Here is a 24,585-nt window from a genome sequence, read left to right as displayed (position 1 = left end):
AAATACAAAGGGCCCAGGTTCTATTCCCCAGTACTCATGTAAGCCAGATGCACGAGGGGGTGCACGTGTCTGGAGTTTGTTTGCAGTGGCTAGAGGCCTTAGCTCGCTCATTCTCTCTCTCTCTGTGTCTCCCTCTTTCTCTGTCAAATAAATAAATATATAAAAATAAAAAAAAATTTTTTTAAAGAGAGTAAGTTCTGGTGCTCTACTGCACAGCAAAATTTCAAAATAGCTATAAGACTTTTAATATTTAGACCACAAAAAAATGAGATGAATAGTTATGTATACTATCCTAATGTGATCAATCCACATGTAATAGAACATGAAATAATATCCTATAAGAATATACAAACGAGGGAGAGAAAAGACAGAAAGTGAGAAAAGAAATCAAAAGGGACCTAGAGAAATGGCTCAGTGGTTACAGTGCTTGCTTGCAAAGCTTAACAACCCAGGTTCAATTCCCCAAGACCCATAGTAAAGCCAGATATATACAAAGTGGCACATGCACATGCAGTCCCTTTGCATTGGAAAGGGCCCTGTTGTGCCCATAGTCTGTGTCTCTGTTTATAAATACTTTTACTCCAGACATATGCATCAACTTCTGCATCTGGCCTGTGTGGGTCCTGGGGAATCAAACTTGGATCCTTAGGATTTGCAGACAAGTGCCTTAACCACTAACACCATCTCTCCAGTCCCCTTTCAAATATTTTTTATTTCATTTTATTTATGTGAGAGACAGAGACAATGGGCACACCTGGGCCACCAGACACTGCATATAATCATAGACAATTATGCTAGTATGAGCAACTGGCTTATGTGGATTCTGGCGATAATCGAGCCTGGGTCCTTGGGCCTCACAGGCAAAACTACCTTAACCACTAAGCCATCTCTCCAGGCCTCATATATTTGTTTTTTTATGTAGGGTCTCACTCTAGCCTAGGCTGACCTGGAATTCACTATGTAGTCTCAGGCTGCCTCCCAAGTGCTGGGATTAAAGGTGTGCATCACACCTAGCTTCCTCATAAATATATTTTTTTAATTAAATAAAGCTGGTCCTGGTGCCGCATGCCTTTAATTCTAGCACAAAAGAGGGAGGGCAGCCTGGAGTTACAGAGTAAGTTTGAGTCAGCCCAGGCTAGAGACCCTAACTGGAAAAAAATAATTAAATCTTAAAAATTAAATGATGACTGAAAAAAATGGCTCAGAAGTTAAGTTTACTTCCTGCACAAGCATAAGAACCTGAGGGATTGTAAAACCACCCAAGTTCAAATTTCCAAATCCCATGGGAACAGCTGGCCATGGCTGCAAGTACCTGTATGAAACTCCAATTCTAGGCAGGGGGAACAGAGTCCAAGGAATCATCCAGACTAGCACAAAGCAACAGCTCTAGTATGAGTAATAAGAAATTCCAGCTCAAACAAGAAAGAAGAGTAAAGGAGTGGGATAGCACATGTTGTTTTGTGACCACTGCAGGAAAGCACATGGGGCATTTCAAGTGCATAAACATACACATATACCATACATACAACATGCTATACACACATATACATACAAGCAAAAGAACAGTGATAACAGGATGAACAAGTAATCCATGCAAAATGAATCTTAGAAATAGTAATAAACAAAGAAGTGATTTTTTTCCTCATGTATGTTATGTGCAGTTTGGCAGGTGTAACGTGTGCATGTGTGTGTGCAGACAGACTTGCAGGCATGCAGAGATTAAGGAGAAGCTAGAGTGTCCTCCTCTACAGATCATCCATGTATTCTTTTGAGGCAGTACAGGAATTCAGAAGCACCACGTCTCTGCTCCAATCAAGACTGAGGTTAAAGGTGTGAATGGCCACCAGGCTATTTATTTGGGTCAGGAGAACCCAACTCAAGTAGTCTGAACCCCTCATGCTTAAAGCACGTGTTCTTTAGATGAAGAAAAACCCCAAAATCTTATTCTAACAAATTTTGAACTAAAATATAACTGTAACTAAAACACTGATATAAACGCTTACAGTTACACATTTGACAATGGCTAAAAAGGCAGACTACATAAAAACCAATGGTCGAAAATGTCATGTTCTTTTAGGATTCTTGTTCTTTTTAATCACTTGTACTTCCTGGTGTTTCAACTCAAAATGAGTAATTACTTTTGACTTCTGCCTCTGAAAAAAAAAATCAAGAGTATAGAGATCTGGATAATGGACTGTGCATCTAAATCATCTACAGTAAACCAAACAACACACAAGCATGTAGCTGAGTCAGAGTTCATTCTAGAAAAAGTATGCATCAAAATAGTTTCAGTATATAAACATATAAGCTGGGCTTGGTGGTGCATGTCTTCAATCCCAACACTCAGGAGGGCTGAGGCAGGAAGATCACTGTGAGTTTGAAGCCAGCCTCAGACATTAGTGAATTCCAGGTCAGACTGGGCTAGAGTGAGCCTCTACCTTAAATTAAACAAACAAACAAACAAAAATACAAACAACAACAAACATCCAAATACATAAAAGTAATGCACCCATTTTGAGATATAATATCCTAAACTTCAGTTCTTACCTGTCAGTTGATACTGGGCTAGAAACCACTGGTGTCTCCACAGGCTTTTCTACAGGCTTCTCTTGCTGAGTCACACTAGCAGGTGCAGGCTCAGAAGATGCTGTCGTTGAGGCTGGAGCGATGGACACAGGTGTGGACGTGGGAGCCAAAGCAGGGGCAGGAGTTGGGGCCTGGGCTACCACTGTTGCTGTGGAAGAACTCACTGTGGTAGTGGTAGGAGGATTTGACTGCTGAGTTGTAGCTGGCACTGGTGGTGTCACTGCTTTGGGCTAAACACGTTTAAAAACAAAGTAATTATAAGACACTGTTATGTGACCTCTAATTAAGACTAGTACAGGATACTACAAGCACAATGCTCATACCACCTGCAGCCCAAACAATCTTAATATTGACTAAATGATAAATAATAGCAAAATGAATCGCTGTTGCTTTTCCAAGTTCCTAAAAAATTTATTAACTATCAAGTGCAATTAGCACTAAACAATTTCAGCTTCATGTTAATTTAATACCCAAAAGAAGCCAATCCTTTAACAAAATATGTAGCCCCCCAAAAAGTCATGTAATTTTCCACACACACACACACACACACACACAACAGCACAGCCTGCCAGTCTGAGTCTAATTTCCAAGCCATCCATACTGTAAGCCGTATGTCAAAAAGTGGTGCAGGCATCTGGCATTTGCTTCAACCATCAAAAGGATGTGAGGTGCCCATACACATATGCATGACCACATACAAATGCATACACACACAAACAAAACTTTAAAAGAATGCATTTTCAAGGTGTCTGGGGAGATGGCTCAGTCAGTAAAGAGCTTGACCTGCACGATCTCCAGTACCCATAAGTACTGGGTATGGTAGTGCCCATGGTAGTAATAAGGGGGCAGGGGCAACACAGTCTTCAGGGCTTAATGGTTAGCTTGTCTACACAAATCAATGAGCTCCAGGTTCAGTTAAGAGACTATGTCTCAAAAAACAAACAAGGGCTGGAGAAATGGCTTAGCGGTTAAGGCTTTGCCTGCAAAGCCTGAGGAATCAGATTTGATTCCCCAGTAGCCACGTAAACCAGATGCACACGGTAGCACATGTGTCTGGAGTTCATCTGCAGTAGCTAGAGAACTTGGTGATCCGCCCCCCCGCCAAAAAAAAGTGGAGAGTAATTGAGATAACTAATGTCTACCTCTGGCCTCCATACAGACGCAGACATATATATGAACATACACACAAAGCCTGCAGACTATATACACAACAGAAACCTAAAGCATCACCCAAGTTTCTTTCTTACATGAGAGTATAGATGTAAACTGTTTATGAACACATCAAATACCCTGCTATATTTACAACTCTAACACTGACCAAAATCCAACAGGTCCAAGCACTTAAAAAGCACTTAATTGATAACAAGCCAGGTGTGGTGGTGCACGCCTTTAATCCCAGCACTTGGGAGGCAGAGGTAGGAGGATTGCCATTGAGTTCAAGGCCACCCTGAAACTACATAGTGACTTCCAGGTCAGCCTGGGCTAGAGGAGACCCTACCTCAGGAAAAAAAAAAAAAAAAAAGTTAATAACTTTCTGAGATCTATGCCTGCGTGGGTATATGTATACATATGTTCAGCACATTTTAAACTGGAAACATTGCAAGAAAGTATTTCATACAGCAGCTGGCAACTAAATGTATATAAAAACTGTCTTCTTTCCCTGAGCGTTATCAAGCAATATTCATTATCCACTAGCTCATAACTCTCCTATAGATGCAAGTTAACGGTCTTACCTGAAGATGGAATAAAAATGAAACATAATTTGCCAACAACATTAAGTCAATAAGGTATAAAGCAATGAGTTGGTTTGTGTCTTGTTTGACCTGAACCTAACAAAAATTGCATTGGGAGTGGGGAAAAGAGGTGGGAGTAGTAAGTATAAGCTTAAAGGAGAGCAAAACAAAACACCTACTATTTACTATTTCCTTTTCTAAGAGTCTTGTATTAGCACAACAACTTTGCTTAAAAAAGAAAAAAACAAAAACTAGCGGGTGTGGTGGTGCACGCCTTTAATCCCAGATAAAGAGGTAGGAGGATTGCTATGAGTTCAAGGGCAACCCGAGATTGCACAGTGAGTTCTAGGAAAGCCTAGTTAGAGTGAGAGACCCTGCTTTGCAAAACCAAAACGTTACCACTGGATTTGAGGTCATTTAATATGTTAATTCGCCTAAGGAAAGATTTTTTTAAAAATGAAGCTAAAACTTACTTTCGTCACCATAACCACCACGAAGTTTTTCTCATCAATTTTGTATTCTTTGAGAGCAGTATCATCATTGAGAATTTTGCCTAATACAATCAGGGAAAAAAATGGTAAAGGCACATTAAGCTTTGTCTTAAGCACATTGCCAACATTAATTCTATCAATGCTACCCTAAGGAAAACCTTAAATCAATCAGCCAAGATAAATATAAATGAAAGCACATGATTTTAAAAGAGATGAAAGAGATAACTGAGGCTGGAGAGATGGATCAGGGGTTAAAGGCATTTGCCTTCAATGCCTAATGACCCAGGTTTGATTCCCTAGTACCCATGTGAGCCAGATGCACAAAGGAGCACCCATTTTCTCTCCCTACTTCCAAGTAAGTATTTTTTAAAAGAGAAATAATTTATATTCATCCCTGAAAGAAGAGTAACTTCCTATTGCCTACTAAATAACTTGAATCAGTAATGTTCCACTGCTGTAAGAATGAAATAACTTGTATTGCTAGAAAATGACATGAGACACAAGAAAGGGAAGATGGCAAGGACACCATGGTCATGTTGAAGGTTAGATTCCCTTTTCCTAAATGTAGTGCTCCATTTTAAATGTTAGTACATCAAAATCAAATGGCACTAAACAAATAAGGAACAAAAATAAACAGGCTATGATACCAAAAATTGTAGCTTATTCCTGTCTCTCTAGGCTTCTGGGTTCTGACATACTGATTTCTAAGTACTCTTTATATGAGTATTTTAATCCTGTTGACTTTTCATCTAGTCATTTGCTTCTAGTCTCCTGACATACAGTTTTCTATATACCTTAAGCAATTTATTTTAGAACCATATACTGAAATGTACTTTTCCAGGAAAGGTATCAATCATGCACATTAACGATCAGATGCTCATCTGATGAATGACACAAAGGTCGGCGACATGGTGCACCAACGGATGGGACTAAACAAAATTAGTGTCATTCCTCGAAGATGAGGCAAAGGTGAACAAAGAGAAGATTGAATGTTAATAGAATAACTGTTCTTTCATCATTTTTGGCTATACAAATCAAGCTTCTGGCAGTTAATTTGAATATACCATGATTTATAAGGTAGCATTTCTAATACTGAAAAGAAGGCACTACAGGCAAGACATGGCACATTCACTTCAATATTTAGTTCATACCTGCATAAATTAACTTTTGACCTGCAACTGGAAAGGCATCCTTCCCCTTTTCGGATTCAATCTTCTCTTTCAGTGCTTTCACCTACAGGAAAAATAAACAAATAAAATGAAACAAATAATATAACAGAAAAAAAAAGATTTAAGATAAAACTTTAGTACATATTTATATTTCTAAAATCTCAAAGATCATGTTTCACCAATACTATACTCAAAAAAGAACTGCAAAGCCAGGCATGGTGGCGCATGCCTTTAATCCCAGCACTCGGGAGGCAGAGGTAGGAGGATTGCCATGAGTTTGAGGCCACCCTGAGACTCCATAGTGAATTCCAGGTCAGCCTGGGCTAGAGTGAGACCCTACCTCGAAAAACCAAGAAAAAAAAAAAAAAAAAAGAACTGCAGGAATGGAGAGATGGCTTAATGGTTACGGCGCTTGCCTGCAAAACCTAAGGATCCAGGCTCGTTTCTCCAGTACCCCACGTAAGCCAGATGCACATGGTAGCACATGTGTCTGGAGTTTGTTTGCAGTAGCTAGAGGCAGACCCTGGCATAGGGCCTCTCTCAGATAAATAAATAAATAATACAAAAAGAATTGCAGCATTAGGTGCAATTAGATGCTTTATACCATCTGCCAAATGTAAACAGATCTAAAACATGTTTAAGGCCCTGGGTTTAATCTTCACCACTAAAAAAACCCCTTTGCTACTGACTTGGTTAACTTCAAAACTGAAGTGTTTTATTTCACAATTTATAGGCTTACTGTTCTAAGGAAGAAAACAAAGCCTTTAAAGTTACAAGAAATGCTTTCATCTGTAATAACAATACATCAATGTTAAAGTTAACGCGGAGATTAAATGACAAAAAAAAAAAATATTTTAAGGGTGTTCTGCCTGACAATTATGAAGCACAGATAGGAGGAATGCTGTGAGTTTGAGGTCAGCCTGAGACTACAAAAGTTCAGTTCCAGGAGTACCAGATCAGCCTGGGCTGAAGTCCCTACCTTAAAAAAGTCCTGGAGCAATGGCTTAGTGGCTAAGATGCTTGCCTGCAAAGCCAGAGACCCACATTCTATTCTCCAGGACCCACATAAGCCAGATGTACAAGGTAGTATATGCATCTGGAGCAGCTAGTGTGCCCATCCTCTCTCTCTCTTGCTTTCTCAAATAAATTTAAAAGATTTTTTAAAAACACCAAAAAAGAGTATTCTGATGTTTTCACTATAGTCATGCAGAGGTTTCTATAAAGACCAATCAAAACACAACACCCTCCTCCAGCACAGTATTCCTTAAACCTCTTACAAGGTGGCTCTGAAGCTCAGCCAGGGCAGAGAACCACTGGGCTACTTTAAATGACTTAAAACAAGCAGCTAGCCTCTGGTCTTCTCACAGCACCAGTCTTATCTATAAAAGAGCACTAGAAGAGTGATCTTTATAGCATCTTCCATTCCTAAAATTATGTGACAATAAGCTCATTATAAAGGATTTGGAAAATGAGGCTAATCGACCTCTTGATTGATGAGAAGGTAGGGTAGCCCAGAAGATGCAAGGAGACTTGACTCTCACATGTGCCTTAGTACTACATTACTTCAATGGCAAAAAATTAAGGGGACAAAAATCAATGAGGAAATTTTATTCTCTTCAATTTTCCAGAACATTACTGAAAGTTTTCCAAGTTGACTATTCTGAGCTTTATGTGAGAAGCTATCTGGCCAAAGGGGGATAGATACAGAGATAGTGTCTTTGTACAAGAAAAGTGATGTTGTAGAACCAAGTGTGGTACACACCTACAAAGCCAACACTCTAGATCAGGAGGTTGAGGCAGAAAGATCCTAAGCACAAGGCTAGCCTGGACCTCATAGCAAGACATGGTCTCAAAACAAAAAGATGACAGCATATATGTTTAAAAAAAGTAAAACAGGACTAGGGCTGAGGAGATGTGGCTGAGAACAGTGACTGTGTGCAAACTGAGTACCCAAGTTTGGACTTCCAGCACCTTTGTCTAAAGGCAAAAGAAAAAAAAAAAACAGGTGGTTGCTGTGTCAAGCACTTGTAATGCCAGCTACACCTATGGGTGAGAAGGGAGGGACAGGAATATAATCTGCTGGAAGCTGTGCGACATGCTAGACTGCTTCAAAGGAGGTAAAAGGTAATGACTGACACACCCGAAGAGTTGTCTTCTGACCTCCACACAGGTGCCATGACACACATGCACCCGCACTCACATATAACATATGCACACACAACATAACATAGGAAACTCAGTGAACTTCAAATACATTTACCTACAAAATAATCCTTAAGCCAGGCATGGGGGTACACACCTTTAATCCTAGCACAAGGGAGGAAAAGGTAGGAAGATCACAGTGAGTTCGGGGCCACCCTGAGACTACATAGTGAATCCAAGGTCAGCCTGGACTAGAGACCCTACCTTAAAAAACAAAACAAAACAAAAATCCTTAAAACTCTAGGACAAATAGAAGTGTCACCCATTTTATAGAGGAGAAAATGGAAATAAAAAGGTTAAATGTCCCACTTTGTACCACACTGCTACTGAGCTAGTGCTGGCTAAAGCCCAGTCACCCTGGAGCTCCAAGTTTAGGTACTTAAGAGTGTTGTGTGCAAATACCCACATGACCCATGCTACACTCATCTTCCTAAGATGGGTCAGTAGTACCAATGCTACACTGATGAACCTCGAACCTCTGCACAGGAATTTCCTTCTGTTCCAAATTTCAAAGATAAATGTAGCATAAAACCTTTTAAAAAAGAATCATCTCAGCACCAGTAAACTCAGAATATAAATCCAAGTTGACATGCTATTTTCCCATTACATTGTAAAACTCTACTAGATGTAGTTCAGAAAGAAATACAGAATAAAAAGCCAACCATTTCTTTAATTCTGATTCACACTTGCCTTAAAGGTGCTCTCAGGTAGACTGGGGGGTAAAAAGCCATTATTCACCTCTTGTTACGAGAACAATTTGGGGTTTTTGGAGGTAGGGTCTCACTGTACTCCAGGCTGACCTCAGCGATTCTGCTAAGATTAGAGACGTGCACCACCACACCCAGCATTTTTGTTTTTAACCCACTGGCAGATATGCCCTGTCTACATATGGCATTTTCATACATGTAAATGATTTCCTTTGAGTATAATTTCCTTCCTGTATGCCCTTACCTTCCCCTTTTGTCATCCCCATCTGTTAAGTCTCTTTTTGCTCACTTAAGACAGTTTTATTTTTGCTTTCATATTATATATACATAAATGATTTTATGTATATATGTAAAATCTAGGAACCACAAATGAGAGAAAACATGCAGTATTTAATACTGTCTCAATCTATTCTCTATCATCCATCCATCCATTTATCTGTCTACAAACTGGGTCTCACTGTGTAGTCCAAGCTAGCCTTACAGTGATCCTCCTAGAGCCCCTGGGTGCTAGGTATATAGGTTCAAAGTAAAATGTTCTTCATGGATGAAAAAAAGATTTTATCAGGTTTATATCTCATATTTTTTTTACCCATTCCCCTGTTGCCCAATAACTAGGCTGGTTCCATAACTTAGTTACTGTGAATAGTCCTACAATAAACACTGATATGTATGTATCTCTGACATATTGGCTTGAATTCCTTCAGGCAAATGGAGTTTTGTAACTGTTTTCAGTTTTTTGAAGTATTTTTTTATTTATTGGGGGGGGGGAGGAGAGGAGAGAAAGAGAAAGAATGGGTGCACCAGGACCTCGAGGCACTGCCAATGAATTCCAGATGTATGTAACACCTGTGCATCTGGTTTATACAGGTACTGGAGAATCAAATCTGGGTCCTCTGGCTTTGCAGACAAGTGCCTTACAGGCTAAGCCATCACTCTAGCTGTGTTTTCTGAAGACCTCCATACTAGTCTTCCTTGACTGGTCTAATTCACAGGCCCACTAGCAGTATCTGTGGGCTCCTTTTTGTGGACATCCTCCCCAGCACTTATTTTTACATTTTCTTGATGACTGTTATTCTAACTTAATTTGCATTTCTTTGATGGTGAGGATAAGCATTTGTTTACATTTACTGGTCATTTATACTGCATCTTTTAAAAATATTTTATTTTTATTTATGGGGGGGTGGGGAAGCAAGCGTGTCAGGGCTTCCAGACACTGCAAACGAACTCCAGATGCATGTGCCACCTTGCACATATGGCTTACGTGGGTACTGGGGAATTGAACCAAGGTCCTTTGGCTTTGCAGGAAGTGTCTTAAGTCACTAAGCCATCTCTCCAGCTCTATACTACACCTTTGGAGAATTGTTCATTTTATTAGCCCATATATACTGACTGTGCTGATTTACTGTTAGCCAAGTTCTATTCTTTATCAAATGTGTAGTTAGCAAAGACTTTCTAATTCTGTACGTTGTCTCTTTACATAATTATGATTTTGCTTATAATTTACTAAATCACCTTTGTCAATTGTTTATATTAGTTCCTAGTAACGGAAGTCCTTCCCATAATGTCTTTGCCTATGCATGTAATTGAAGTGTTTTCCCTACTTTGTCCTCTAACTGGTGTAGAGTACAGTTTATTAAAGCCTTTGATCCACCTGGAGTTGGTTCTTGAAAAGGGAGAAATAGGGAGCTGGTTTCATTTTCCAACTGGTGGATGTCCAGTTTTTCCAGCATGATATAGTGTAGAGGCTCTTCTTTTCAGTATGTATTTTTAGCATTTTGGTCAAATTTCAGGTGGTGATAGTTTTGTGGGATTATATCTGGATCCTCTATATTTTAATGTCAGTACCATACTATTTTTGTTATATGACTCTCCAGTATAACTAGAAATCAGGGATGAAGACACCTCTGGCTTTTTTGTTGTTCAAGAATGCTTTGGATCTCTTGGGTCTTTGTGCTTCTCTACAAATTTTAAGATTTTTTTAAACTCATTTTTGGGAAGCATGACATTAGAATTTTATTTTTGAGGTATAACCACTTTCACAACATTCTTTTAATTTGTGAGCACTGCAAGTCATATTCTAGTCTCCTTGAATTTCTTTAATTGTTTTTAATCAGAGGTGTTTCACACTTCATCAAGTTTATTCTAAGGTCATTTTTTTAAAAGACAACTATGAATATTTGTCATTTTCTCACAGGTTTTATGGTATCACAAAAGATCAATGGGGCTGGGGAGATCGATCAGCCTTTAAAGGGGCTTGCTTGCAAAGCCTGTTGACACCGGTTTGACTCCCCAGTGGCTATGTAAAGCCACGTGCAGTGTCACATACATCTGGAAGCCACCTGCTGCAGGAAGAGACTCTGGTGTGTGACAACCACTTTCTACTTGCAAACAAATAGAAAAAAAAAAAATTACAGGAAAAGAATACTTTGGGGCTGGCAAGATGGTTCAGTGGATAAAGGGTCACTGTCAAGCCTAAATACAAAGCTTGGTACCCACACCTCACGTTCTGTAATCCTATCATGCTGGTGCTACGTGGAGAAGGGAGGCAGAGACAAGGGATTTCCCAGAAGTTTGTGGGAGTTCAAGAAAGAACATGAGTAGAGTGAGATCCAGAAAGAGAAACCCTGCTTCAAAAGAGGTGGAAAGGCAAGGACTTAACTAGGTATCTGACTTCCACATGTGTGCTGTGGTCCATGTATGCACGCACGCGCACACGCACACGCACACACACAGTATTTAAAAATTTTAGATCACAGAGAGTATTTGGTATTTCAAAAAGTCTAAATAAGTAACACACAACTGTCTAGCTCTGTAAATCAAGGGTAAAGGAACAACAAAAGAGAGTAACCTAAAAAGGCCTCAACCATTTACTACTAAGTAACTATTGCTGCAAAGAAACCAACACTGTGATAAATAATATTAAGAGTCTAACAAAGAGAACTCTGTACATGTAAATACTATCTGATTTGTTATAAATGCTATATGGTTTGGCTAAACATTGTTCCTTATAAAACAAAGAAAACTGACAATCCAAAAATACAACTTGGTGGCGCACGCCTTTAAGCCCAACACTTGGGAGGCAGAAGTAAGGAGGATCACTGTGAGTTCAAGGACGCCCTGAGACTACATGGTAAATTCCAGGTCAGCCTGGGTTAGAGTGAATCCCTACCTCAAAAAAGAAAAAATTCAGAAATACAACTTGAAATAGAAAAGCTGTGAAATTATGAAAAGAAAACTGCAAAGGAAATTAAGAGGACAGGTTCAAAATGATCTTGCATCTGTAAGAAAACAAATGACAAGGGCAAGTAACTCACAATTAACAGACTGAAACCACAAAAGTTCACCCTCAACAATAAACAATGCACCAGGCATGGTGGTGCATGATGCCTTTAATCTCAGCACTTGAGAGGCAGAGGTAGGAGGATCAAGGCCACCCGGAGACTACATAGTGAATTCCAGGTCAGCCCGGACTAGAGTAAAACCCTACTTCGAAAAACAAAACAAACAACAACAATAATAATAATATAAAATTTAAAAATAAACAATTCAGCCATGCATGGTGGCACACAACTTTAATCCTCCTTGCAGTGAGTTCAAGGGCAGCCTGAGACTACATGGTAAATTCCAGGCTACCTGGGCTAGAGCAAGACCCTACCTAGAAAAAAAAATGGGCTGGGCGTGGTGGCACACACCTTTAATCCCAGCACTGAGAGGCAGAGGGAGGATTGCCTTGAGTTCAAGGCCACCCTGAGACTACATAGTGAATTCCAGGTCAGCCTGAGCTACAGTGAAACTTTACCTCAAACAAAAAAACGGGGACTGGAGAGATGGCTTACTGGATAAGGCACTTGCCTGCAAAGCCTAAGGACCCATTATCAATTCTCTAGATCCCGTGTAAGGCAGACACACAAGGTGACACAAGTGCTCAAGGTGGCACATGCACACAAGATGGCACACACATCTGGAGTTAGACTGCAGAGGCAGGAGGCCCTGGTGTGCCCACCCATTTCCCCCAGCCCTGCCCCGGTGCTCTCAAATAAATAAACAAATACTTTTTCTTCCCTGTCCCCTTCCTCTTCTACTTCTCCTCCTGTCTTTCTTTAACAAGGTCTTGTAGTGTTGTCCAGGCTGCTCTTGTATTACGTGCCTGGCTATTATTTTAGAGCAAATGCCTTATTTATTAAAAACAAAGTATTTGGGCTGGAGAGATGGCTCAGCAATTAAGGTGTCTACTTGCAAAGCCTATGGATCCTAGCTCAGTTCCTCGGTACCCATGCAGAGTCAGATACACAAAATGGTGCGTGCATCTGGAGGCCCTGGCGTACCCAGCCCCCACTCCCTGCCTGTCTCTCTTCTCACTGTCTTTCTCTGCTCAAAAGTAAGTAAGTAAAAATATTTTTTTAAAAAGAAAAGTAGCTTTCTGTGAAACTGTATAGTACTGGCCTCTTATTTCACCCTTGCATCTCTTCAATGCATCAAGAGCCTACCATGGTAGGCTGGAGAGATGACTTACCAATTAAAGTACTTGCCTGCAAAGCCTAACAACCCTATACCTATGTAGAGCCAGATGCACAAAGTGGTACATGTGTCTGGAGTTCATTTGCAACAGTTAGAGGCACTGGTATGTATCTTTGTCATTAAGTAATATGTATAACCATGTATACTCAATCTATCAGCACTGGACATTTCAGGACCTTGCTCGTGCTAGGCAAGCTTTCAGTCTACTCTGAACTATATGCCTGGCTCTTCTAAAAAAAAAATTTTTTTTTTTTGGTTTTTCAAGGTAGGGTCTCACTCTAGTCCAGGCTGACCTGGAATGCACTTTGGAGTCTCAGGGTGGCCTTGAGCTCATGGCAATCCTCCTACCTTTGCCTCCCGAGTACTGTATTAGAGGTGTGCACCACCACCGCCCGCTGAAAATTTTTTTTGAGATACGGTCTTATTAAGTTGGCCAGGCAGGTCTTGAACTTGTTGATCCCACTGCCTCAGTCTCTGGAGTAGCTGGGATACAGACCTAACATGACTACCTTGTCACCTAGCACTTCCCTATCCATGTGTAGCATCTTAATTCTACAGTATCTATCTTCTTGTTACTTTTGTAACCATGCTGTTTCTCTTCACTGTAAAAAGAACTGTAAGCACTAATGCATAGCCTTGAAGTACAGGGCAGAATGAACAGGTAGCTGGTGATGCTGCCATATGCCAGGCATTAAGAATTTCAAGAAGCCGGGTGTGGTGGCACACGCCTTTAATTCCAGCACTCGGGCGGCAGAGGTAGGAGGATTGCCATGAGTTCAAGGCACTCGGGCGGCAGAGGTAGGAGGATTGCCATGAGTTCAAGGCCACCCTGAGATGACAGAGTTAATTCCAGGTTAGCCTGGACCAGAGTGAGATCCCTACCTCAAAAAAACAAAACAAAACAAAACAAAAAAAAAAAGAATTTCAAGAAATGATCAGTCACTCATGTCTACAGGTTCCACATTCAAAGATTCCAAAGAGAAGTTGGAAAGATTGCTCAGCAATTAAACTGATTGCTTGAAAAGGCTGTGGCCTGGGTTAGATATCCCAATACCCACTTAAAACCAAACACCAAAAGTGTCACAATCATCTGGTGTTTATTTTCAGTAAGTGGCCAGAGACCCTGGCAAGCCCCCCTCCACATAAAAATAAATATTACATTATTTTGTACTCTTAATAATCCAAAGACAGAAGGTGGGAGAATATTTATATGTACCAGTGTTACTTTATATATGGGACTTGAGCACAGGATGACTTTTTGTTTCCAGTAGGAAAAGTGGTGGTGGTGGTTCTGGAACTGCTTGCAGAAAACTGAGATATGACTGCGTTCAGCACTTACATGCACCCCTTTGTGCATCTGGCTTTCCGTGGGTACAGGCCATCAGGCTTTGGAAGCAAGCAACTTGAACCACTGAGCCATCTCTCCACACCCTGATTAGCTTTTAATCTGCACTGCACCACCCTGAGTTGTACTAGCTAGTCTCCAAGATGCCTCCTGCCTCCTGATAGTAACACTATTGTGTGCACCTTCCCACAGTTAAGAGGCAGTCTGTAACAATAAAAAGAATAAGAACAGCCCAAAGTGAAACTGTGACTCCCATGTTGATCATATAATACACACCGTGCTGCCATCTTGCCCTGATCACACTGGGAGAAACCAGCACCATGACAGGAAGACATCTAAGCAGCCTGCGAAGGGCTTATTACGGAAGGAGTTGTCTTTGAAGGGAATCCTCCAACCACAGGCAAGCTTTAAATGACTGTAATACAACTGCCAAGAGACTGAGCAAGAACCACCATAGAATGTCCCTCAATCCCTGAACCTCTGAAGTAATGAAGACATACATGCTTACTGTTTTGAACTACTAAGTTTTGAGGCAATTTGTTATACTTAATAAACTAGTACATACATAGATGGCATTTTTATCCTAGTCTGATAAACACCAAGGTATCCAAAAAAGAAAGATTAAGAAATACACAGACTCTCAAGGCAGAAGCATTTCTTGTTAATACGAAAGTTATTTGTGAACAGCCAATACTGAATACTTGTGAGCCTTGATATAGGCATTTTTAAAGCAATCTGCCTACCTTTGAGCCAATAATTCCACACCCAGAAATTAACATGAATGACATGTTCACACTAATTATCCAAAGACAGATATAGAAAGTATGTATACACTATGCAACTGAAAACAGGGCAGTAGAGATGGCTTTGCAGTTAGGGCGCTTGCCTGTAAAGCCTAAGGACCCAGTTTCAACTCCCCAGAACGATGTAAGTCAGACGCATAAGGTGATGCATGAGCACAAGGTGGCACATGTCCCTTGAGTTCATTTGAAACGGCTAAGGCCCTGGTGTGCCAATTCTCCCTGTCTCTCCAAAAAGAAAAAAGAAAACAAATCTAAACATTCAAGCTGGAATGATGATTATTCCACAAACATCCATTTGAATACCATGCTGTATTGAAACGAATGAAAGAAATGTCTACAAGTGGAAAGGTTAAAACCTAATGGCTGTGCAATTCCTTAAAAAAAAAAAAAAAACTAATATAGAGCCCACACCTCTAATCTCAGCACTCAGGAGGCAGAGGTAAATAGGAGGGTCACCATTAAGCCTAAAGCCACCTTAGACTACATAGTGAATTCCAGGTCAGTTTGGACTACAGAGAGACCCTACCTCAGAAACCCCAAACAAACAAAACCAAAATAGGCCAAGTAGTTAAAAGACACAGAATCTACAGTGGTTACTTAAGGCCAGAGCCCTAACTTTTTCTTTTGTTGTTGCTACCTTACTAGGGGATGGGGAGATTGCTTAGTGGTTAAAATCAATTGCTTGCAAAGCTTGCCAGATGCTTTCAATTCCCCAGCAACCAAAAAGCCAGATGCACAAAGTAGTCCATGCATCTGGGATTCATTTGCAGTGGCATACCCACACACACTCATTCTCTACCCTCAAATAATAAACATATTTTATTTACTGTAACAACTCTGAATTACTAAACTAATCAAAAGGAAGAAAATATATAGAATTTAAAAGAAAATACAGTGTGGAACCCTCATCAACACTTATTACTCAACAAAATACTGCAATTTTTAAAAATATTTAATTAATTTACTTATTTGAGAGAGAGGAAGAGGCAGAGAGAGAGAATGGGCACAATAGGGCCTCCAGCCACTGCAAATGAACTCCAGACACATGTACCCCCTTGTGCATCTGGCTTACGTGGGTCCTGGGGAATCGACCCAGGGTCCTTAAGCGTCGCAGGCAAATGCCTTAACTTCTAAGCCATTTTCCCAGCTCCCCCATATTGCAATTTTTTAACCTTTTTTTAATGACAACTTCCATAAGTACAGACAATAAGCCATGATCATGCCCTCCCCTCCCCCTATATTGCAATTTTTAAATTGAAAAAGCCAGGTGTGGTGGTGCACATCTTTAGTCCCAGTACTGAAAGGTAGGAGGATCACTGCAAGCTCAAGGCCAGCCTGAGACCACACAGTGAATTCCAGGTCAGCCGTCCTACCTGGGGGGAGGGGGAGGGGAAACAGGACCAGGAGAGAGAAATAATAAGCTAGGTGTAATGGTGCACACTGAATAGGATTGTCATGAGTTCAAGGCCACCCTGGGCAACAGGGACTCTATTTAAAAAAAAAACACAAATAAGGGGCTGGTGAGATGGCCTAATGGTTAAGGCACTTGCCCGTAAAGTCTAATGACCAGGGTTCTATTCCCCAGTGCACATGTAAAGTCAGATGCTCAAAATGGTGCAGACATCTGGAGTTTGTTTGCAGTGGCTAGAGGCCCTGGTGCACCATTCTTTCTGTGTCTCCTATCTATCTCTGCTTGCAAATAAAATATATTAAAAAGAAAAAAATTAAAAGGACTTAGAGATGACTGCATATATAAGGTACTTGCTGTAAGAGTATGGGTTCATGAGTTTGGATCCCACGTAAAGCTCTTCACTGTGGCACTAGCATGTGTTCTCGCAGACAGCTGGAAAGTATCACCCTGTGACTGAGTAAATGAGACTGCCTCAAAAACAGAGCGGAAGGCAGGAACCAAGACCCAAAGTAGTCCCTCTGAATTCCACTCAAAAGCCTAAACTCACATAAGAGCAGGCACATTCCATCTAAATAACAGTAATAGTAATTAAATAACCCATCAGTAAAACAAAGAATCCCAAAAATCAATTGTTTCAAAAGGATTCCACATATGCAGCAGTGGCTAGAGGCCCTGGTGAGCTCACTCATTCTCTATCTGCCTCTCAAATAAATAAAATGCTTTTAAAAACATAAAAGAAGATGGGCGTGGTGGCACACACCTTTAATCCCAGCACTTGGGAGGCAGAGGTAGGAGGATCACTGAGAGTTCGAGCCCACCCTGAGACTACAGAGTGAATTTCAGGTCGACCTAAGCCAGAGTGAGACCCTACCTCGAAAAAAAAGAAGAAAAAAAGAGAAAACTAATAAATGCATGGTTTTAATAACACAGCACATTTCAACACTATGCTTTTTGGGGGCCAAAAGTCTCACCTGTCTTTTGCATCAATTACAATGCTGCCTTCTACAAATGAAGAGTTGTTTTTTTTTTTTTTTTTTTTTTTTAAGAGGCTGGAGAAACAGATGGCTGAGCAGGTAAAGTAATTGCCAAGCAAGCATGAGGACTTTGGATCCTTAACGTCAACATAAAACTTGGGCATGGTGGCACACACCTGTAATCCCAGCAAAGGGGAGGCAGAGGCAGGAGGATCCCTAGGACTTAATGACTGGCTTGTGTAGCCAACTCGGTGAGGTTTTGGTTGGTTCAGGGCAAGACCCATCCTCAAAAATAAGATGGAAAGTAACAGAGAAACAAAGGATATTGACATCTTACTTTCACACACATACACATATGTGCCCCTATACAAATGCACAAACAAAAACACAAACTTTTAAAGTTCTGGGCTAAAGACCTTACTGCAATAAATAAAGGACTGGAGAGATGGCTTAGTGCTAAGGCACTTGGCAGCCCAGGTTCTAATCCCTAACCCACACGAAGCCAGATGTACAAAGTAGCACATGCACCTGGAGTTCCTTTGCAGAGGCAAGAGGCCCTGAAGCACCTATTCTCCCTCCCTGCTTGCAAATAGTAAGTTTTTTAAAACTGTAACTAAAAAATTAAAAATAAGCCAGGTATGGTGGCACACTCCTTTAATCCCAGCACTCGGGAGGCAGCAGTAGGACTGCCTTGAGTTCAAGGTCACCCTGTGACTACATAATGAGTTCCAGGTCATCCTGGACCAGAATAAAACCCTACCTGAAAAAAACCAAGAAATAAAAAAATAAAATTAAAATTAAAACTCTCTAACTGGACACAAGGCCCATTCAGTGGGAGAGAAATCATAGCATGTACCGGAAACCAAGTAAGAATACCACCACGGTTGGGCTGGAGAGATGGCTTAGCAGTTAAGGCTCATGCCTGTGAAGTCTAAGGACCCAGGTTTGATTCTCCAGGCCCCACATAAGCCAGATGCACATGGTGGAGCATGTGTCTGGAGTCATTTGCAGTGGCTAGAGGCCATGGTGCACCCATTCTCTCTCTTTCTCTCTGTCTGTAATAAATAAATAAAAATCTGAAAAAGAAAAAAGAATCCCATTGTCATAAAACTCATAGACTCTAAAAAGAATCCCCCACTGCTCTCTGGATAAAAGTGAGCTTGCACACCCAGAATGAAAAGCTCAAATTTGCATCCCCCCTCCTTTTTCAAGCTGCTCTCACTCTTGCTTGGAGTCTGCTTTATTTTACAGATGGCAGAGAAAATGGAGAACCAAGAGCCATCAATAAGATGAGAAGTTAGCAGACTGCCTGCCCACCATGAAATGTGCCACCTCTCCCACCGCCCAGGAGAAACTGCAGGGGAAATGATAACATGAACACTTCTCTTAGTGCTAACCTGACAACCAGCCCCAGGTTGATGGTGACAAACACAGCAATCAATGACACCTAACAGAACAGAAATCCAGAGGCTACTAAGAACTCAACACTAAATCAGACTGCTAACAGGCCTGGTATGGTTCAGGGAACATTGTGGAAGAGAGGGCAGAAAGACTGTAAGAACCAGAGTGGGGTAGGACTATCCTGAGGCATGGTCTCTCGCTACTCCATAGAGACTAAGGCCTTGGGAGGCAGAGGTAGGAGAATTGCTGTGAGTTTTAGGCCACCCTGAGATTCCATAGTGAATTCCAGGTCATCCCGGGCTAGAGTGAGACCCTACCTCGAAAATCCAAAAAAAAAAAAAGACTAAGGCCTTCATGACCCCACAGTAAATACCATAACCCCACTGAGGAGGGTCTCCAGGATAACTGGAGCTGGGGCAAGAGGATGAAGGAGAATAACCTGTTAAATTAATATAAAATAAAAATCAATATTAAATTAAATCTCACCACAGAATAAAGTAAGGGCTAGAGTAGAGCAGTAGTGTAAGTTTTCAGTCTCTTATGCATGAAGCCCTGATTTGGATACCCAGTACACAACAAAAAGGAAGGAAGGAAGGAAGGCAAGCAGGCAGGCAGGCAGGCAGGGAAGGAAGGAAGGAGGGAAGAAGGGAAGAGGGAAGGAGGGAAGAGGGAAGAAGGGAAGAGGGAGGGAGGGAGGGAAAGGAGGGAAGGAAGGAGAGTTTGGCACTAAAACATGTCTTGGAGGGTTGGAGAGATGGCTTAGTGGTTAAGCGCTTGCCTGTGAAGCCTAAGGACCCAGGTTCGAGGCTCAGTTCCCCAGGTCCCACGTTAGCCAGATGCACAAGGGGGCGCACGCGTCTGGAGTTCGTTTGCAGAGGCTGGAAGCCCTGGCGCGCCCATTCCCTCTCCCCTCTATCTGTCTTTCTGTGTCTGTCGCTCTCAAATAAATAAAAATTTAAAAAAAAAAAACATGTCTTGGAGAACTTTTTTCACACTTTGCTAACAGTAAGCTAAAGATGTCACTCTATAATAACTGACTATATACCCTAGAAACAGTAAATGTAGTTAAGATCTACCAGATGCACAAAGTGGTACAGGCATCTGGAGCTCCTTTGCAGAGGCTTGAGGCCCTGGCACACCCATTCATATTCTCATTCTCTTTCTCCTTGGAAATAAAAAAAAATTTTTTTGAGAGAATTCATTTTCACATACTTTCGGTTCTAAAATAAGGTGTGTAGATTAACTAGAGATCTGCACAAACTAGGGCATGAATATCTTAGGAGCGTGGAGACACTGCATGACTTCAATATAGCCAGACATTCACTAAATGAATAAAGTACAGGGAGCACAAACTTCTTTGTTTCAGTAATTCTAGAATAAATTAATATTATAAGCCAAAAGTTACCATGGCACCGACATTTATCACCCCAAAGAACCAAAGACAGGGAGGCATGTTATGAAGTTTTGCTTAAAATTTAAAAGACAACTGCATTGTAACTTCTTTAGATGCTGGGGCAACTCAAAGCCTGTGCTCTACTCCCCCAACCTTGAACTTTAAGTTTCATCTTCAGTTTACCGCAGTAAAGAAAATTCAGTAAGAATTTCACTCTATTAGTATTAGCAATCCCCAAGCCACTAGCAGTTCTCTTATTTTATTTTACTTTATTTATTTGCAAGCAGAGAGAGAGAGAGGGGAGGGGGGGAGGGAGAGAATGGGCATGCCAGGGCCCCTAACCACTGCAAACAAACTCCAGACACATTGCACCCCCTTGTGCATCTGGCTTATATGGGTCCTGGGGAATCTAACCTGGCTTCTTAGGCTTCGCAGGCAAGTGCCTTAACCACTAAGCCATCTCTCCAGCCCCACTAGCAATTGTTGAGGGTACTTATAAGTTTCTCATATATAATTCTGTATCTTTAAGAATTTATTTACATAATAAGTCTATAAATTAAATAGCTAGACATCAAGTCATTTCGTGTCACAATTTCTCAAAAGTTGTAAATTCTTGGTTTCTTAAATAATTGAACATGTAGAAGACTTTAGGATTATTACATGAGATGGGGGAAAAGACTAACACTCATGTTCACTCAAAGGTATCAATTAACTAGTAGGTCTCATTACTTTAGTCTTCACACCTCTGCAGCTACTACTCCTGTTTTAGAAGACGAAACAGTAATTTGCCCAAGTCATAGCAAGTAAACTTTATGAAGCAGCAAATGGAGCACAGATCTATTTAATTAACAGCAAGGCTCCGGAACTCCACCCAAAACAGAACCACTGAATTAAAGATGCAGTGAAGTTGCTGGTCTAAAGAGCAATATTATGACAATATTCACGCAGCACCATCGTAATTCCAGAACACAAGAGCGAATTTTACACTCAAGGCATTTTTAAGATTCTTGGTGGAAAGGAGTATAAACTTCAACATACAGTCCTTTTTTTTTTGCGATCAGAAATGCCCAAGGTTGCAATCCCACTTATCACGTGGTCTTTGAAGGGTTAAAAGCTTTAGCTGCAAAGTTTCTATATTCCGTCTTTTCCACCTTGAAATGCTACTTATCCAGGGAGTCGGAAGAGGGTGCAGAGTCCCAGACTTCGGTGGACTCGTTAAATCTGGATCGCAAAGGCTCTAATGCAAAAAAAAAAAAAAAAAAAAAAGTCTTCGCCACCAAAGAGGCATCCGGGTGGAATCTCCGTGTGGGTGTGGGCTCGGTGGCCCGAGGCCGACCGGGAGATGCACACCAATAAAAGGGTCATCGATTCCGAAGGGGAAGGGGACAAAGAATTCCCTCTCACCAGTCACCTATCGCGTCGGCAAGCGGAACCCGATACTTTTTTTTTTTAAGGCTCTTCTCGGATTACCAACCTCGAAACCTCTGCGCCTAACCAGGTCCCCGTAGGGGTTAGAGGCGAAGCCAGCACGTCCCTCCCCCACCTGCGCACGGCCGCAGGCCCGGCTCCCCGCTCCCCTCCCCCTCCCCGTGCGCCGGCGACCACGCGCTCCGGGCCCAGGCCGCCTCCACGCCATCTGCCTCGGGCGCCGGCTTACAAAGCGCCCCCCGCCCAGCGCAGGGCGACCCGGCCGGAGTGCGGGAGCCGCCGCACGCACCCCCCCACCCCAGGCCCAACCGCGCCCTCGGCGGGCGGCTCGGCTCGGGAGGCGCAGCCCGGTGCGGGCCTCGCGCCCCGTGCCCGGCGGGCCCGCGCTCCCGCGGCGCCTACCGTCTCCTCCGGGTCGATGTCGATCTTGAAGGTCTGCTGCTGAAGGGTCTTCAGGGTGACCTGCATGGTGTCGCCGCAGCTCGGGGCCGGGCCTGCGCCGGGGCCGGGAGTGCTGGCCTGCTGGGCGGGGTCTGTGGCCGGGCCGCCCCGGGGTCGCCCGCGCGGCTCGCGCTCTCACGAGGAAGGCGATGGGGGCGGGGGCTGGTCACATTCGCCCTACCGAGCCGCTCCCTCCGCTACCGGGTCCGGGGTGCTGCCCCCCCCCACCCCACGGCTGCGCCGCGGGCCTTCCCGCAGAGCTCGGCCCGCCGAGCTTCCCGACGAGCCAGCCGCAGAGGGCGCGAGGTGCGGACGGTCTCTCCGAGACCCGCAGAGGATCCACCGCCTCAGCACAGGATGGTGGCCGCCATCACCGTGACTCGCCGAGACGCGCCCCCTCCCCCACCAGAGGGGGGGAAAAGGAAAAAAAAAAAAAACCCTGGAGGATGAGGCCGGGTTGACGAGGACGGCGCAGGCGCACGGTGCGGCGAAGCCCTGCGCAGGCGCGACCGGAGAACTCCGCCCCGGAACTGGAGGCGGGGCGGCGGGGAGGAGATGGCGGCGCGTCGGGCTGCGCAGGCGCAGTCCCAGGGGGCAGGCGAGCGGGGTCGCGTCTGCTGCCTGCAGAGTCCGCCGCGTGCTGCAGCTTTACCTACGTCCACACTCCTCCCGGTTGCTGGTGTTGCGCATTTCGTGACCTGTGTAGAGCTACGTGGAGACCGGGCTGAGTGGATGCTGAGCCTCAGAGCCGGTACCTCGTGGGCAGAAGAAGCGGCGGAGTCAGTGCACCGATCCTCCTAAGCCTGCACGGTCGGCGCTCGCAAGGCCGTGTCTTTGTATTGGTGAAGGCTTCTTTGATCCTGGGACCGAGACACCAGCGCTGGACTGCCTGGGCTTCAGTTTTAGATTTTCTCACTAGCCTTGCGATCTTAGGCCTAAACAGGAATGTGGATTTGGGCCGGAGGACAAGTTATAGGCAGACTGCCCTACGGTGTTGACTCACGGCATCAGGAAGAAAGGGCGAAGTTCCTAGAACAGGATGCGTGCACCCCCGCCTTTCACCGAATCATCCTGCTCTCCGCGGGTCTGGGATTATTGGTGGAATGTACGCGGTTGTCCTCCCTCGGCCCGACGTCTAACTGCACTTGTTGCTCAGCTCCCCTCCTATTCCTTTACTCAGATGTCGCCTTCTTGGTGAAGAAGTCTATCCTAGCTACTGTACTTAAAATTGCAACTTCTCCAGTTTCCATTTGTTTTGTGTTGTTTTTTTTTTTTTTTTCCTGCAGCATTTATCACCTGAATTAGTCAACTTCTTTTCGTTGGGGCAAAATACCTGAAAAAAATCAGTTTAACAGAGGAAGGGTTTATGTCAGTTGTATAATCAATCATGGTGGGGAAAACGTGGCTGGAGCAGGAAACAAGGCTCTCATCTTTGATACAGCCCAGGACCCCCAACCCATATATGGAAGTTGGGTTTCCCTACCCTAATGAACCTAATCAAGATAACCTCTGAGAGACATGCACGGAGGTTAACCTAATCTACATAATGTTTCACAGGTGGTTCTGGGTCCAGTCAAGTGACAATACAAACCATCACGTCACCTTTTCATTACTGTCAGTGTGCCTGTTTATCATGTGTGTCATCTTTCCCCTTACTCTAAATCCCAGCCCGAAGCTGTACCAAGGCATGAGTTTTGTTTTGTTCACAATATATCCCCAGCACTTACAAAGCATGGCTAACACATTGTAGGCACAGGATAAACGCGCTTCTGATTCTACAGTCCTGAGGTGGAGAGAGTAATGTTATTCAGCTTCCTGGGGGTTGGGAAGAGTAAAGTAGAATGGTGCATGTGAATCTTACTCCCAGGAACACAAAGCAGTCCATATGTGATTATTAGCTTTAGTAATGTGTCATTTAAAAAATTATTTTTAATATTTTTATTTATTTATTTGAGAGAGAGAGAATGGGTGCCCCAGGGCCTC

The 24,585-nt window shown here is 42.8% G+C and overlaps 1 protein-coding gene across 1 annotated transcript in view; it reads right to left on the bottom strand.

Moving 5' to 3' along the window:
- The window catches only part of Rad23b (RAD23 homolog B, nucleotide excision repair protein), a 45,572-nt gene extending 22,575 nt beyond the window's left edge, over window positions 1-22,997 (bottom strand). The window contains exons 1-4 of the mRNA XM_004656984.3: window positions 22,564-22,997; window positions 5,962-6,043; window positions 4,793-4,872; window positions 2,548-2,816 (exon numbers count right to left, since the gene is read on the bottom strand). Of these exons, the coding sequence (XP_004657041.1) occupies window positions 2,548-2,816; window positions 4,793-4,872; window positions 5,962-6,043; window positions 22,564-22,629 (497 nt within the window). The 5' untranslated portion in view covers window positions 22,630-22,997. The remainder of the gene's footprint in view (window positions 1-2,547; window positions 2,817-4,792; window positions 4,873-5,961; window positions 6,044-22,563) is intronic.
- Window positions 22,998-24,585: the final 1,588 nt, after the last annotated feature.

This window comes from Jaculus jaculus, chromosome 1, assembly GCF_020740685.1.
Source record: "Jaculus jaculus isolate mJacJac1 chromosome 1, mJacJac1.mat.Y.cur, whole genome shotgun sequence".
Lineage (NCBI taxonomy): Eukaryota > Metazoa > Chordata > Mammalia > Rodentia > Dipodidae > Jaculus > Jaculus jaculus.
The sequence above is the reverse complement of the archived record's forward strand: the minus strand, read 5'-3'. Positions and strand labels throughout refer to the sequence as shown.